The sequence below is a fragment of the Colletotrichum acutatum genome (assembly GCF_030867785.1).
Source record: "Colletotrichum acutatum strain CBS 112980 chromosome Unknown BDZ83scaffold_28, whole genome shotgun sequence".
In the NCBI taxonomy this organism is placed as follows: Eukaryota; Fungi; Ascomycota; class Sordariomycetes; order Glomerellales; family Glomerellaceae; genus Colletotrichum; species Colletotrichum acutatum.
The window spans coordinates 372915-387118 of record NW_026849022.1 but is presented as its reverse complement, the minus strand read 5'-3'; the positions used below and the strand labels follow the sequence as shown (position 1 = coordinate 387118).

General features: G+C 53.7%; 6 protein-coding genes across 6 annotated transcripts; 3 read left to right on the top strand and 3 right to left on the bottom strand.

Moving 5' to 3' along the window:
• Nucleotides 1-340: 340 nt before the first annotated feature.
• BDZ83DRAFT_650070 (uncharacterized protein) lies at nt 341-1563 on the top strand (the record flags this gene model as incomplete). Its single annotated transcript, XM_060510344.1, has 2 exons — nt 341-500; nt 1277-1563. 2 exons carry the CDS (start codon nt 341-343, stop codon nt 1561-1563), a joined length of 447 nt encoding a protein of 148 aa, XP_060367053.1.
• A 928-nt stretch (nt 1564-2491) lies between these two features.
• Nucleotides 2492-4521, top strand: BDZ83DRAFT_718174 (FAD binding domain-containing protein; the record flags this gene model as incomplete). The annotated part of the gene is made up of 3 exons (XM_060512036.1): nt 2492-2516; nt 3097-3509; nt 3571-4521. 3 exons carry the CDS (start codon nt 2492-2494, stop codon nt 4519-4521), a joined length of 1389 nt encoding a protein of 462 aa, XP_060367052.1.
• Nucleotides 4522-5223: 702 nt separating this feature from the next.
• On the bottom strand, nt 5224-7036 carry BDZ83DRAFT_650068 (T-complex protein 1; the record flags this gene model as incomplete). The annotated part of the gene is made up of 4 exons (XM_060510343.1): nt 5224-5228; nt 5273-5450; nt 5501-6893; nt 6978-7036. 4 exons carry the CDS (start codon nt 7034-7036, stop codon nt 5224-5226), a joined length of 1635 nt encoding a protein of 544 aa, XP_060367051.1.
• A 335-nt stretch (nt 7037-7371) lies between these two features.
• On the top strand, nt 7372-8908 carry BDZ83DRAFT_614637 (HMG box protein). The gene is made up of 2 exons (XM_060507848.1): nt 7372-8139; nt 8197-8908. Exons 1-2 carry the CDS (start codon nt 7849-7851, stop codon nt 8794-8796), a joined length of 891 nt encoding a protein of 296 aa, XP_060367050.1. The 5' UTR covers nt 7372-7848; the 3' UTR covers nt 8797-8908.
• BDZ83DRAFT_614635 (uncharacterized protein) lies at nt 8909-11209 on the bottom strand. Its single transcript, XM_060507847.1, has 3 exons — nt 9717-11209; nt 9307-9658; nt 8909-9236 (listed from the first exon to the last, which is right to left on the bottom strand). Exons 1-3 carry the CDS (start codon nt 10821-10823, stop codon nt 9163-9165), a joined length of 1533 nt encoding a protein of 510 aa, XP_060367049.1. The 5' UTR covers nt 10824-11209; the 3' UTR covers nt 8909-9162.
• A 603-nt stretch (nt 11210-11812) lies between these two features.
• On the bottom strand, nt 11813-13581 carry BDZ83DRAFT_573593 (saccharopine dehydrogenase; the record flags this gene model as incomplete). Its single annotated transcript, XM_060504629.1, has 5 exons — nt 11813-11970; nt 12041-12606; nt 12709-13054; nt 13316-13459; nt 13527-13581. 5 exons carry the CDS (start codon nt 13579-13581, stop codon nt 11813-11815), a joined length of 1269 nt encoding a protein of 422 aa, XP_060367048.1.
• Between the last annotated feature and the right edge of the window lie 623 nt (nt 13582-14204).

Here is a 14204-nt window from a genome sequence, read left to right as displayed (position 1 = left end):
GACGAGAGTTTACACAGACAGGAGTTACATGCGAGGACGGATCCGAGCTCAAATTCGACAAGATTGTAATGGCGACAGGCTTTGACGCCATGACGGGGAGCCTGACCAAGATGAATATTTAAGGGAGAGATGGCATCACCTTTGTAGATCGATGGAAAGATAGAGTCTTCACTTATCTGGGACTTTGCTTCAATAAATTCCCCAACGTATCCATGGTCTACGGGCCTCAGGGTGCGTCATAACAACAACAGAGCTTTTGCTACTATCCGATTGTTAACATGTGTATTTAGCACCCACGGCGTTTAACAATGGGCCACAATTCCTTGAGAGCCATGTTTACATGATTGCTAAACTTCTTCAGAAGCTCCAGAACGACGGTATCAAGTCCATTGAAGCACAGCGGGACGCTGAGGAGAAGTGGAAGCAGGCAATACAGGCCGCCAATGACAGGACCTTGATGCCCTTGACCAACTCGTGGAATAACGGAGCCATCGTACTAGGTAAGAAGAGAGAGCAACTGATGCATTCAGTCGGGCTTAAAAATATCAAGAGGAATGCCGAGAGGCACTAGCAACTTTAGAGAGATTTGATGTTGTCTTCGATGAGGAGAGAACGTTCCACGATAATGTCATAGTGTTTGAGCGAATTCATTCTCCTACAAACCGATTTCTTAGTGTTTCTTTATATCGAGACTTGCCAGACTCAACGTACAAAAGATGAGGCAAGTCCTCAAGATATACACACAATGAAGTTCCGTTGTCATTAAGAGTATGCATCCTCTGGGTCAGGACAGGATGTCTGTTGCGAAAAGAAAAGGGGTAACCGCGTTGAGGTTGAATCAACACACACTTATCACGCGCTGCAAAGAATCACGACAGGAGCTTTGGCCAATCTCGACGTCATTCCCCAGGCGCCTAGTCCCCGCCGTCCGCTGTATTCCACCTAAGTGGATCATGACAATAGCCAAAACTTCAAAAGGCATACAACACCAGGTATTCGCTGGTCGTCACCGACCCAACTACTAATCCGGCCCTCATTGGCTTATCTATGGGAGAGCGGACGGGATCCCGAGTTTTCCAATGGGTATGGTCGTATGTGGCGGATGAAGCTTGTGGTGATGCTCATTTGCCCCATGCGGTGAGGTTGCCTGGTGTTTACTCCAGACAACGCCAACAACGGTATACCATAACTTCATAAGAGAATTGCGACGTAAGCTACTCTATATAAACATAGCTTTGCTCGTACAAACTCTGTTTCATGACAAAATGCCTCGTAGGGAAAATCTTCGTCGGGAACACCCTCAGCGGCGTTTCCAAGTCTCAAAACTTGGTCATCTTGATCCAGCAACAAACGCAAAGATCCCCGTGGCATGTTCCTCGGGAGAGCTCTGAAAAGGTCTTCGCAATGTATCTTGAGACTTTGGAACAGCCCAGAGCAAGCGCAGAATTGACGGAGCTGTTCGAGCAAATCACCCTTACTATTCAGCCTCAGAGGCCGAAACTGCATGAATCCAAACGTAGGAACAAGTTCTGTACATCTTTCCCCAAGTTTGAGAAAACATAGGTTTGTTGTCTTGCCCAGGTGATGGGCTTTTTAGACAATGTTCAGCGCCAATGACTCAGGGGTCGGACTTGTTGGCTGTCTCAATCGCAAAAAAACACTTTTAATACAGATGCAGTGTGTGCTTGCTCAAGGTAGTTAAGATAGATTTCCGCCTCTACTTTCTACTTTCTCCCTCTCTTGATCGAGGTCTTCATTCAGCCCGCCCGAGTGCCCTCCAGGCAAATCATATGAACCTCGGCAACATTCCTCAACAGTCTACTGATCAACAGCAACTCTATGCGGGAAAATCAATCGTTCGTGGAGACAGTCAGGCCTTAGCCGGCGAATTTGATCAGGCACTGCTTGAAAGTCTCCTAAACTTGTGTCCCCAACGGAGAGCATGTCCTCGTCAAAGTTGAACCAGACATGGCGCTCTTACTGCGGAATACCCTCGAGCACTGGGGTGATCCCGTCATATGGTGTCATAATGATCTCACGAAGGGCCTTCAAGGTATCTAGTGTCACGATGTGTAGACGGGTACTCACGAGCTTCGCGATACATCTGTAGCTGGGCTAGGGCAATTGGATTCCGTGATACTTGTAAAAGAGCTGGAGATTATACAAACTGCTAACGAGAAGTAAAGTCGGTAAGAGCAATCAACTTTATTATGCAAAGAGTCGGATAAACTCGAAAGAGTTGTCCCAAATAACTATGAGTTAAGATCAAATGCAAGCGACATCGGCCCAATTGCTGGTCCGATACGGGACATATATTGGACGCCAAGACAACCATGTCCGACCAAGGTGGTACTACTTTTTTTGATGTGCCTTTTGGGTTCGCTTCCGTTCTTCGTCATTGTATACGGACTTTACTCAACTCGGGTCCCATAGCCAGCTTTCCAAAATACAATTCAGCGTCGTGAAGTATCGTAGTAGATTAGCAGACGAAATGACCTATGAATCTACATTTACAGGTAATAATCTGAAGGGCTGCGCAGCCCGGTGGGCGCTATGCTGAAACTACCAATCCGATAATTGGCCAATTCAATTCTGTTGAGATTGTTCCTGGTAAGCGGAGATGATGTTTCTGACACTCAAGAGCCTCTTGGGTTTCCTCGTTTGCTGCATGTAGTTCTTTGCAAGCTTCTAGCTAATTATTGTCCACGGCGAAGAGTCCTAAGTATCAAGTGTCTCCTAGAGATGGACATGAGACTGTTGTACTAACTAAATGCCCCTCGTGGTAATCGGCACGTGTCTAACTCTTTTCTCGAAATTGGAAACATGTTTGGGCCAGAGCAGTATCAGTATTGATGATTCTAGTTGGAAATTGCCTGGCCGACGACTACCGCCCAGTGGATCTCGTCTTTCCTTGGGCTGACAGCTAGTCAAGGATCCGACATTATGCGTTTAGTTTACTAGTAAGATGATTAGACTGGGTCATTGAAATTGCTTCTGTCCCCTAAGCCACTTGAGCTACTAGGTCCAAGGTGAGTTCAACGTTCTTTGAACTTTTCCAAGCCCAGCAGGTTCACTGATATGGCATCCAATGCCCAGTTCCGTGGTCCGCGAGGTCTTGGCTCCGTTCTGCCTGCATATTTGCACCGCTCGACGCTCAGCAAATATCATCTGGCCTCAAACGCATCGTGGACCAGCAAGTCGAATTCGCCATGCGTGGAGGTGGGCATATGCCCATCTCCAACGCAAGCAGCATCGACGCCACCGGTATCCTGATATCGAGCAGGAACATGCGAACCCTCCAAATCTCCGACGGCCGCGACACGTTGACGATTGGCCCTGGTCTCCGCTGGTCTGACGTATACACGGCGCTCGACGGTACGGAAGTCACTGTTCTCGGCGGCCGAGGCAGCCCGATAGGCGTCTCCGGGCTCTTGCTGGGAGGCGGCATTTCCTTCTTCAGCTACGAGTACGGATTGGCGTCGACCAACGGCAACATCAAGGCATATGAGGTGTGTGAGACACACCGCGCGAGCACTCCGAGTTCTGAGATAACTGACACAAGAGGGCAAGTGCGTCTTGGCTGATGGCATTATCGTGCAAGTCACCCTATCCAACGACCACGCAGATCTCTTCTGGGCGCTTCAGGAAGGCGGAAACTCGCTCTGTCTAGTTACTCGCTTCGATCTCCAGACACACCGCTCACCATCCGTGATGATCGCGTCGCCTTCGTACCGAGGCGGAGAGGTCAAGCAACATTTCATCGACAGCGTATACAACTTCCCCGTTAACGGGCATAATGATCCCAAGGCTGCTGTTCTGCCCGTCATTACCTACGTCAGCGGAACCGTTGGGCCGACGTACTCCTCGACGCTCTTCTGCAACGGAAACGCAACTCATCCGGCCGTCTTGGGAGACTTCCTCGGTGACTTACTAACCCCGGACAACAGCGCAAGGTCCCTCGCCCCGTTTCTCATGGGGCGTTACCACCAGGCCATCGAACCATCCTTCCAAGAGGGCGGCCGCCCCTACGGTTCCAGACAGCGGTTCCACATGCTCCCCATCTACGCCAATAAGGAGGCGATGCTCGTCGCCCACGACATGTTCTTTGAGCTCGCAAACTCCGCCTTTAAGGAAACGCGTGGCGGCATCATCGGCTTCGCCTTCAATCCCATCACCTGGGCCTTTCTCGCAGCCACAAACGCCCAGCCGGGTGCGTTGCAGAACATCGACGAGTCGCCTGCGTGCTGGATCGAGCAGACGTACAGCTGGACGGACGAGGCGGACGACCAAGTCTTTGATACCTTTATCAGCGACTTCAACACTAGAGTCAGGGAGAGATTGGAACCCGTGGGCGCGCTGTATCCGTTCTACTATCTGAACGAGGCAGATGTCGGCCAGCCTGTCTTTGAGAGCTATCTGACGGGGAACCTGGGCCGCCTGAAGGAAATTCGCAACAAGTATGATCCTGCTAGAGTATTTACGGATCTGATGCCGGGAGGTTTCAAGGTTGCCGGCGCTTGAGCGGTGCCTGGCATATGGGAGAGTAGGTCTAGCGCGTTTGGCTGTGATGAACAGAACATGTGTGTTGGAATCTGCGAGTGGGTCAAATGGTTATTGTTCCAGCCATAATCTTATCTACCATGCGAGATGTTTGATGGCGCCGATGTGAGCTTGGGTATCAATCCCATCTCCCCCCTTGGGCAAGGTGAGCCAGGGGCTTCACAAGAGCTCACTAGTACAGATACTTTCCTAGCGGTCAGTTTCCCAATGTAGTAACGAAACCGGTCTGGCAACGTCCCAATGACCCTTGCCCTAAATAGTCTGATCTATGCACTGCTCAAAGAGGTGAATCTTCGGTGGTGATGATTCAGCAGGAAGAACACAGGTGGTGGGGCGATATTGAGGTGGACCAAGGGGGTGACTGTCTGGTGTAGTCATTGACAGTACCCTTGACCGGATGGTGGCAAGCGCGTATTTTCTGTGAACCAAGGGATGTATCACACTTACCGTTCCCTTGCCTTGTACCTCAGTTGTCGCGTTCACTCGGTCCCATCCTGACCCATTGGGAAGCATCACTGTAGGCGTGCTCGCGCACTTGCATTTGTCTGTGGGACTCTATTCGGGATATCTCGACGTGACTTTTGGGGTGGTCTATGATCATCAAAACCGACATGAACTCCATTACCAGCCGCCGTATATACCCATTTAGTCCTCATCCCAGTTCTACACTGCATGTCAGCACGTTGTAGTCGATGTACACACAAGATATGACTTACAGGGTTGGGACCAGGAGGCTTGGGGCCACCTGCCCGACGAGCCACAATAATCTGATCAACGGAAAGGACGGTGCGGGCTGCCTCGGTGGCGAGCTTGATGGCCCATGACTTGGAGACCAACAGGTCCAAGATGCCCTCATCGCGGGCGTCAAGGGTGCCAGAGCCGTCGTCATTCTGGAAAAGTTAGCGTGGCGTTCCAGGGAAAACGAAACCATTGGGCCTACCTCAACGTCGACACCGGTGGCCCAGTCATCTTTCTTGTGGTGAGCTCCGTACAGCCTGCTAAGAACCTCCGTGGCATCCAAGCCAGCACTCTCTGCAATCGTTCTCGGAATGACCTCAAAGGCCTCGCCGTACTTGCGAATGGCGTACTGCGACAGACCAGGGGTCTTCTCGCCGAGAGCGTTCAGCCTCTCAACGAGCTGGATCTCGGTGGCACCCGCGCCGGGTACAAGGCGAGGGTCTCTAGTGATAGCCTTGACGACGTTGACGCCGTCGTCAACAGCGCGCTCGACGTCGTCCAGGTGGTTCTGGGTAGCTCCTCTGAGGACCAGGGTCGCTGTTCTTGTGGCCTCGTTCTCTTGTCTGAACACGGTCACACGGTCTCCACCAATCTCGAGCGTCTCGACAACGTCGATGGAACCCATTTCATCGGGCATCGGTGCACCTAACCGGGCAAGAGGGGTTGCGCCAACCACTCTGCAAATTCTTCGCAGCTCAAACTTGCTGAGAATCTTGATGACAAGGATGCCGAATCTGTTAAGGTAGTGGAGGGCCAGCTCGCCGACGGTTGAGCCAGCAATGACTACTCTGATACCAACATCGTGGAGCTCCTTGATGGCAGCCTCGAGGTGCGACTCCTCGCCCTTGGTGAAGTCCATCATCTCCTTGGCGTTGTGGAGGAGAACGGTTCCCTTGGTCTCGGTCTGGCTGGTGTCGATGGGGCAGGAGAAGACTCCGACCTTGGCACGCTGCGCCTTCTTGATCGATCCATCCGGCTCCTTGGGGAAGACCATACCCTTGACTACCCGACTCTGCTCCAGAGCACCACCCATGATCTTGACGACTCTGATGTTGTCGACATTGAAACCGACGGGGTTCTTGGGAAGCACTGCCAGGACGGCCTCGGCGACAAGGTCAGCCAAGAAGTCCTCACTGCCGTTCTGCTTGCTGGCGACGACGGTGCGGATAGCCTTGCTGAGCTCCTCTTGCGAGCGGATATCCTCCACCTTGTCGACAGAAAGCTCCTCGAGCGTCTCGAGAGCGAACTTTTGTGCACGCTCGTAACCGGTAACGATATCTGACGTCTTCAAGCCCATACGCAGCAGGTCCTCAGCCTTCTTCAACAGCTCGCCAGCGAGGACGATGACAAGGTTGGTGGCATCGCCCATCTCGGCCTCCTGCTGTTGACTGGCCATGACCAGGAGCTTGGCTGCCGGGTGGACGACATCGAGTTCTCTGAGGATAGTGGCGGCGTCTGAGGTGAGGATCATCTTCTGGAGGTGGTTGATGACGATCTTGTTGCGGCCGTAGGGGCCAAGAGACGTCTGGACCGTCGAGGAGATGGCCCGGCAGGCGTCGATGTTGCGAAGGACGGCTCCATCTTCGGAATCGTAGCTGGTTACGAGGGGTCAGTGTCGGTGACGGGCATCCAAGGCGGGGGAGGGGAGGGGAGCTCCAGATTGCAAAAAGGGGACTCACTTGTTGTACCCCTGCTTGAACAGGTTGGCGTTCGGCGCGTTGGGGATGTTGAGAGACATGATGGGCCACCGACCTGATGCGCTTCGTAAATCGGGGCGGTGTCAGTCGTGAGGCTCAAAAACAACAGTGTAGAATGTACCCTGTGTGTTGATGATATGGTTGCGGCAGCTCCTCCTCCACGGCAGGCCTTTCGAAAAAAAGTCTGGGTGCAAGGCGTGTGTGGTGCGGGAGCGTATTGCTGCAGCCTTGGTGGGCTGGTACCGGGGATGACCAATCACGACGCTGCAGGCGAGCCATTGTTCCGATCCGGCGCATCTGGTGCATTCTAAACTTTGGGCCACAGCTTGAGAGGTGCTGGAACCACCCCGTCCGGGCGGAGAAAGTAACACTGGAACCCCTGCTTCCAATCCCCCAAGGTTCAGGTGCGTGCCTGTTGTCTGTGTGAGACAGCAGCAGCTGCCAGCCTCGCACTTCCCAGCTGGCGTGTTTGCTGCGTGCTGGTTTGTGACGACGATCGCCCATTCCCTCGCGCGCTCTTTTATCCAATTCCAACTCTGCAATCTTCAGATCCGCGTCGCAATCGAACCTCAACTCATCTCTTTCGTCCGTTCGGCGTGCCCTGTACTACCCTCATCACTCTTGACCTTTGCAGATACGTAATAATGGCTCCGCAATCCGGTACGTTTGTAAACTCCCTTGGAAAATCAATGAACCTACCACCCTCGCAAAGCTCCGCTTGACATCCGCCGCGAACCCCATTCTGTCGCAACTCATTCCCCCGTACCTTGTCTTGGGGGAAAAAAGCCAATTCTCTCCCACCTCTTCACACTTGATACGATTGGAACATCGCCAGATAGCCCACGCACGCACAATGCCTCCCAAAAAGATCATTCGAGCTAACCCGCCCGCGATCGACCTCTCAGCGATTCCGCCTTCCCTACCTCCCTCCGTCGAAGAGGCCTATCGGCGAAAATGCATTCAGCTCAAGCAGCGCACTGGCGAGGTCGAGGAGGAAAACGACGCGACCCGAGTTCGCCTCGCCCGGATCCGACGGCAAATTGAGAAGCTGCGGATGGAGAGAGCCTTCCTGCTCGAACAGCTGGCCAAGAGAACGAGCGCCAATGTGGAGGATTCAGACGGCAGCCCGAGCCCGCCCCCGACTGTAGGCCCTCCGCCAAGCCCACCTCGACGACAAAGCAGGATGCTGACACCATCTCAGCCGCAAGAAAAGCCTCTGCGTACGAAACGCGGTCACCGCAAGCCCTCCGTCCTGGCCGAGATCGACTCGGCCGCAAAGGCCAACTCCAGGCCCCTCAGCCAGACCGCCGCCACCGTCTCACCCAGCTCCGAGACCTTCTCCCACACCCAGGGCGGCGACGCGACCCAGAACGCCGATACCCAGGCGTCGGCCCGCACCAACGGCATCGCGAAGCCGCCCAAGCGCCCCGGCAACGCGTTCGAGATGTACTGCGCCGACACGCGGCCCGCTCTTGAGGAGAAGAACAAGGACGACGCCGATGCCAACATTGAGGAAGAGCTCGCCCGCGGTTGGAAGGATCTCCCGGAGGGCGAAAAGGAGGAGTTCCAGACCCGCTCTGAGGAGGAGATGGCCAAGTACCAAAAGGAAAAGGACGCATTTGCGGCCAAGAGCAAGAGCGCAGAGGCCAAGGACGAAGATGATGAAGAGCGCGATAAGTCACCAGAGCCCGCACCAGCTGCGTCACAGGACGAAGACGTGGAGATGACCAACTACGATACCGAGGAGCAGGCAGACGACACGCCCGCGGCCGACGACAAGGACGACAAGGCGGACGATTGATGAGCACGCAGCACATCGTCCTTGTAATCAGGTATTATGGCGTTGGGGAGGGACTTTGCGGGTAGAACATTCTTTATTTATTTGTACAATACGAGAGACACCATAATCGACTCCTCGGAAACGGAGTGGTTTGTTGCTGCTGCTGACTAGGATAGCACCCTCACTCTCCAGCTACGTGATCTGCGCTGTGAAGCCCATTCTCTATTGCACCACTTTGACGGGGCTCATGGATGTTCTGTGTGCCCTGTTTTGTGCGAATTACCTTCCCAATTGCTGAGCTTTTTCCCTCGCCTGTGAAGAACCCGCTGTGCAAAAAGAGAAAAAAATAATCCCAATCCCTACTTTGTATGCGTGTCATAAATGTTACTAATCCGATGCGTACAAGTCAACCACGATATTGATGGCTGCGACGACAATCTCGGCCGCAATGAGTACAATTACTATAGGTAGGCGTTGTCAGCAAAAGGCCGCGCGGTAAGCAAGAAAAAGGGGCGCGGGGGGTCGGCCTACCAATCCATTCCAGCTTCTCTCCGTGTCCGTGGCTGAGCTGGTCTTTGAGGACCGCCAGCAGGTCCGCAATGACATCCAGGCGTTCGTTTAGAAGTCCGACGCGCTGGTCCATCTCGAGGTAGGTTCGGACAGCCTGATACACGGGCTCCAATTGCGGCTCGACCCAGAACAGCTCCGGCGTGTCGAGGACGGAGCCGTTGAGATGGATATTGATGCGGAGGATGAAGAGCTCGCCGATCTGCATGTTGATTTGCGTGCGGCTGAGGGCGATCTTGCCCGTCAGCGCGATCTGCGTGGGGATGTCTTTACATGTGTCGACGGTTGAAGCAATCAGTTCCTCGAACAGCGATGTCTATCCCGAATAGGTCAGTCACTGAGCAATCTCCTCCTTCGTTCAACATGTTCCTTACCTTGACGCTCTGTGCTAGGGCGTGAGAAATGGCCAGCTTGGTCATGTAGTTTCTCTTGTCCCTTAGGGTGATGAAGTCATTGTAGATACGGGCCTGATACTCCTTTGTGTAGTAAAAGTTGAAGTGCTCCGTCTCGACATCATCTGGCGACAGCTTCTCCGTCTCGAACTTGGCAAGCTCCTTGAGGAACCTCTGCTCTTGGGCCAGAGTCATGCCCCATATCACAACCACTCCGTAGTCAAAGAGGAAGACCTCCGGAGTGTGGATTTGCGTGTCAAAGTCAGGATTGGTCTCGACCATCGCGTGCTCGTTGTTGGCGCCCTCGAACCCGTCGGCGAAACCAGAGTCGTGCCGGCCCTCGGACTGAAGGTCGATGAGGTTGTCCCGAGCAAAGCCGTTGTCCGAGACGTCGCCCGTCGAGTGCCGCCTCTCGTACGCCTGTACCGGGTCGGGCTGCGCGCCAACTCTACGATCGTGCCTATTCTCGACCGTCTTGCTATAGTCGTACGCCGTGTAGATGCACTCGTCAATGAGCTTGGGGTTGGCGCCCCTCGACTTGCCGCGGCCCTTGAGGAAGCGCATGAGCCCTTCCATCTGGTACTTGTTCGCCGTGCAGTACGCCGTCACCCTGGGCAGCCTGTCGCGGTCCGCCTTGCCCAGCCGGGCGGCATCCCTACGCGCCGTGGGGTCCTTGATCCTGGTGTACTGCGAGTACACGTCCCTCCCGCTCTCCTCGTCGGGGCTTTCTTCGTTGAGCTCGGGGTTGGGCAGGAGCTTTAGCTTCTGCGCGTTCTTGGTGCTCCGCTGGGGACCGATCTTGGGCACCATCTGCGGCGGCAGGCTCTGCACGGCGCCATGGCTGTTTCTCCTGCGCAACTTGCTGTTGATGGAGGACAGGGCTGAGCTCTGACCAGGGCTCGTCGCCAGGCTGTTGCCGTGGCTTGATTTTGATCGTTGAAAATTGGGCTCTGGCTCGATGGTCTTGGATACGGGGTTCGGGTTGAACGTGACGGTTCGCGATGACTTGGGGCGGAGTTCTGTCGTTGGTAGTAGAGGCGTGTTCTCGGTGGCCGAGGCCGATGCGGTTGTTGTTGTTGTCTGATCCATCCTCGGAAAAAGCTTCCTTCTTCTCTTTCTCTCTCCACGCGCTCTCTCGCTCTCTCTTACTCTTTTCCTCTACCTCTCTCACAGCTCAGGGGGTATCACAGATATGGAAGAAGAAAAGAAAAGAAGAAAAAACTGTAATTCGGTTCGACTTGAACAGAGGAAGAGAATATCGTCGGTTCGTGGGTTATCGCATGTCGCAACTGAGTACAAGGTGTTGTAGATGATTATTATCCACGGCTGGACGGGTTCCGGAGAAAGGTCACTGCTGGGTGTGGATGATGTGGAAAGCGACCGAGACTGCCCTGTGCTTTGCTTGCTGGGTCCGGCCAGTGCTGGGTTTGCACCTCACCTCATGCACCATGGACTGATGACGTCCTAAGTTTTGTACGAATTGGGGAGCCTCCTGGGCCTGGCCATTCGAGCTGCGTGCTCCTCTAATTCTGCGGGGAAAGCTGCTTTCGGGGCGCTAATTTACCCGACGTCTGCCACATGGAATGCAGTACCTAAGGTTCCTTAGATGCCTACCTTGGGTACGGAGTACCTCGCTCTGATATGCGCCCAGTTGCCCTCTCTACCTAAGGTAGATAGATAGGCCGGTTAGGTCGATCCAGCGCGCCGGCGACAAACCCCACAATGGGAAGTAGAGAACATCTGGGATGCATCTCCAGTGCCAACCTAATTGTAAGCATTGCGCTGCAAGTGCTGTCAATTGGCTCAGGTTACGACCATTAACCCCTGACCTATTTACTTACCTTGGGTAGCTGTTGTAAGCTCCCCTGGCTATCATCGACAATCGGCGTTGCATCCTGTTGTCAGCTTGTTTCGCGGGCAGATAGTTTATGCGGTAACGATCGTCACGCACATGAACCCGTTCATTGAAATTTGAATACGAAGCATATGTTTCAATAATTACAGCATACGTCGTTTACATTGAAGCGAAATCCTCCTCAAGTCATCATCAATTGAGAACCAACAACTCCGCTAGCCCGTCAGTGCTCCAGGATCTTCTCCTCGAAGTGGAAGCCGACCCCCTGCAATCGATCAATGAACGGCTGTCCCAAGCACGACGGTGTAAAGACACCGCCGGGTAGGTCGACGTCTTCTTCCAACAACGTCGACGCAGCTTGAGCCAACAGAACAGCCGTCACTATTTGTGTGCGTGTCCAGTCAGCATTTCGTCATGTTTGGCCAATTGGAGGAAACCAAATTTAACTCACAGTAGTACATGCTGCCGTCGTACCAAGCACGACAGTAAGCCTTGGGAAACTCCGTCTTGGACTCCTTATCCGGGCTGGCAATACCACGGTACTCAATCTTGTCCTTCTTTGACAGCTCCTTGTCCGGACCTTGGCCAGGTTCGTAAACAAATTTCTTCACCAACTTGCGGAACGGCGCAGCAGTCGCAAGCAGCAAGCCGAAGAACGCCAGTCCCCAGTGAATAGCCATCCCCTGGAGGTAACCCTTTGCTCTCATGTACTCGTGGAACGAAAAGTTTGGCCCGTAGAACTGCTTCTCGCGCGAAGGCACAGATGCCAAGAGACCCCACGTTCTTTGGATGATGGGCGTATCCGTCATCCCAGCAATAGATGTAGTCATCAGTCCCAGGCTGGGGACGTTTCGCAATCCCACCAACTTGGTCAGCAGGGACGTCTGCGACTGAACCTTGTTGTTGTTTGGAACGGGCGAGAGAGCATATGGTTTGTGCTGGTCTCTTACTTGCTGAATCGTGAATGACTCAAACAAGTTGAGGACCGTCGCCAGGGTACCGCCAGACGGAGCCGAACTACCAGACAAATTTCGGGGTTAGAGCAACGTTCTGTCAATGTTTCACGATCACCCCAGTCCAATAATCATCAATGGAACGGCGAGATGGAAAAGAACCTACTCCAGCTTGTGGATGGAGACCGTCACGGCGCCCGTCTTGGCCGAGAGCTTCTCGCGAACTTGCTTGGCCAACGACCAGGTGACGAGGTCTGGCGGTGCCGATTCGATTCCAATCTGGGGAAACATCATGGCGCCAGTTTCTTGTGCCGCATTTTCATATTTGCCAATCATTGTGCCGGTCCAAGGGGTCTCGCCTGTAACATCGAGGTAGTGCGTGCCGTTCTCGGCGCAGGCTCGGAAGGCAAACTCGCCATATTTTGCATACGGACCGACGGTAGTGATGAGAATATAGGTCTTTTGGGCGAGCGCCTCGAGGTCTTCGTGGTTAAGGCCGCAGATTTCGATTTCTGTGAAATGGGTTAGTACTGATAAGTGGTGACTTATTTGGCTAGGCCTGCATCTGCATGACATGTCCAGCCCCTCTCTCGAGCACCTCGTCACCACTCCCCCCTTCAATACAGGCTGTTTCTCAGCTTGCCATCCTGAGCGCGTGGTAGACCCATCCGTTGCCAGCACGATTGCGAATGGAAGACGCCGACACAGTCACATAATTGGTAAAGATCAGACACTCATCTGATCTCGGCATAACTTAAAATTCTGCAACGTACCAGGCTGCAATCTGTCGGGACTCTGCTTCTTGCACTCAGCAACAAGACCTTTGAGCTTCGTCTCCGATCGGCCTGCAACTGCCCATTTCAAATTGGTCGGCAGATGGGAGGTAATGTGCTCTGCCACGAATGTCCCGGTATAGCCTTTTTGCAGTTGTTAGCGGTTGGACGTTGAGTTGCATCATCACCGCATCCCTCGACTTATACACACCGGTAGCACCAAAAACGACCAAGTCGTACTGACGGCCGTGTTGTTTGAAAGGCATCTCTGACGCTTGCACGATGTTTCTTGCCAACGATAAAACTGGTCTTGCAGGAGAATAGAAGAAGGAAGTGCAGTTGCAGGATTGAAGAGAGAGAAAAAAAAAAAGAGTCAGGGTGCGAGAGTCTCAGACATCAATGATTACACTCAAAAGTCATGCGGCGGCCGGCCATGTCTACATATCCCAGCACGCCACGAAAAGTGGCACCAACGTCCGGCCCCTTTCACAGATGCACGATGATCCGTCGAAAATGTGTCCGTTTCGCTGTCCATTGAGGTGACACATTCCACGCTGCGGCCGTCGAGAGCGCAAACTTTGTGATGTAGCAAACGGCGATATCAACTGTTCAAGGCATCTGGTCCGCGCTGCCTCGGCGGTCTAGCGTCTTCGTGACAACCACCCGGGCGCTGTGCTTTCCACTTACGGCTTAGAAGGGCCGAGCGGACAGCTGTGACGCCGATCTCCCGGCCTCCTCCCCGGGCGTTTGAAGAGGCCCTTCAGTGCAACCTCTTGGACAATGCGCCAAGTCGAGCATTAGGTAAGCTGCGACCGGAAGTCAGGTGCTGGGTCACGTGTAGTGATGGGTTCAAGTTTTTGAGACTCGCGAGAATGGACTCGGGGGTTGC

Coding starts and splice junctions, on each gene's coding strand:
- BDZ83DRAFT_614637 (XM_060507848.1), top strand. CDS start 7,849: ATGCCTCCCAAAAAGATCATTCGAGCTAACCCGCCCGCGATCGACCTC. Junction 8,140..8,196: donor GCCCGAGCCCGCCCCCGACT/GTAGGCCCTCCG, acceptor ACACCATCTCAG/CCGCAAGAAAAGCCTCTGCG.
- BDZ83DRAFT_614635 (XM_060507847.1), bottom strand. CDS start 10,823: ATGGATCAGACAACAACAACAACCGCATCGGCCTCGGCCACCGAGAAC. Junction 9,659..9,716: donor CCCTAGCACAGAGCGTCAAG/GTAAGGAACATG, acceptor TATTCGGGATAG/ACATCGCTGTTCGAGGAACT. Junction 9,237..9,306: donor AGAGAAGCTGGAATGGATTG/GTAGGCCGACCC, acceptor GCCTACCTATAG/TAATTGTACTCATTGCGGCC.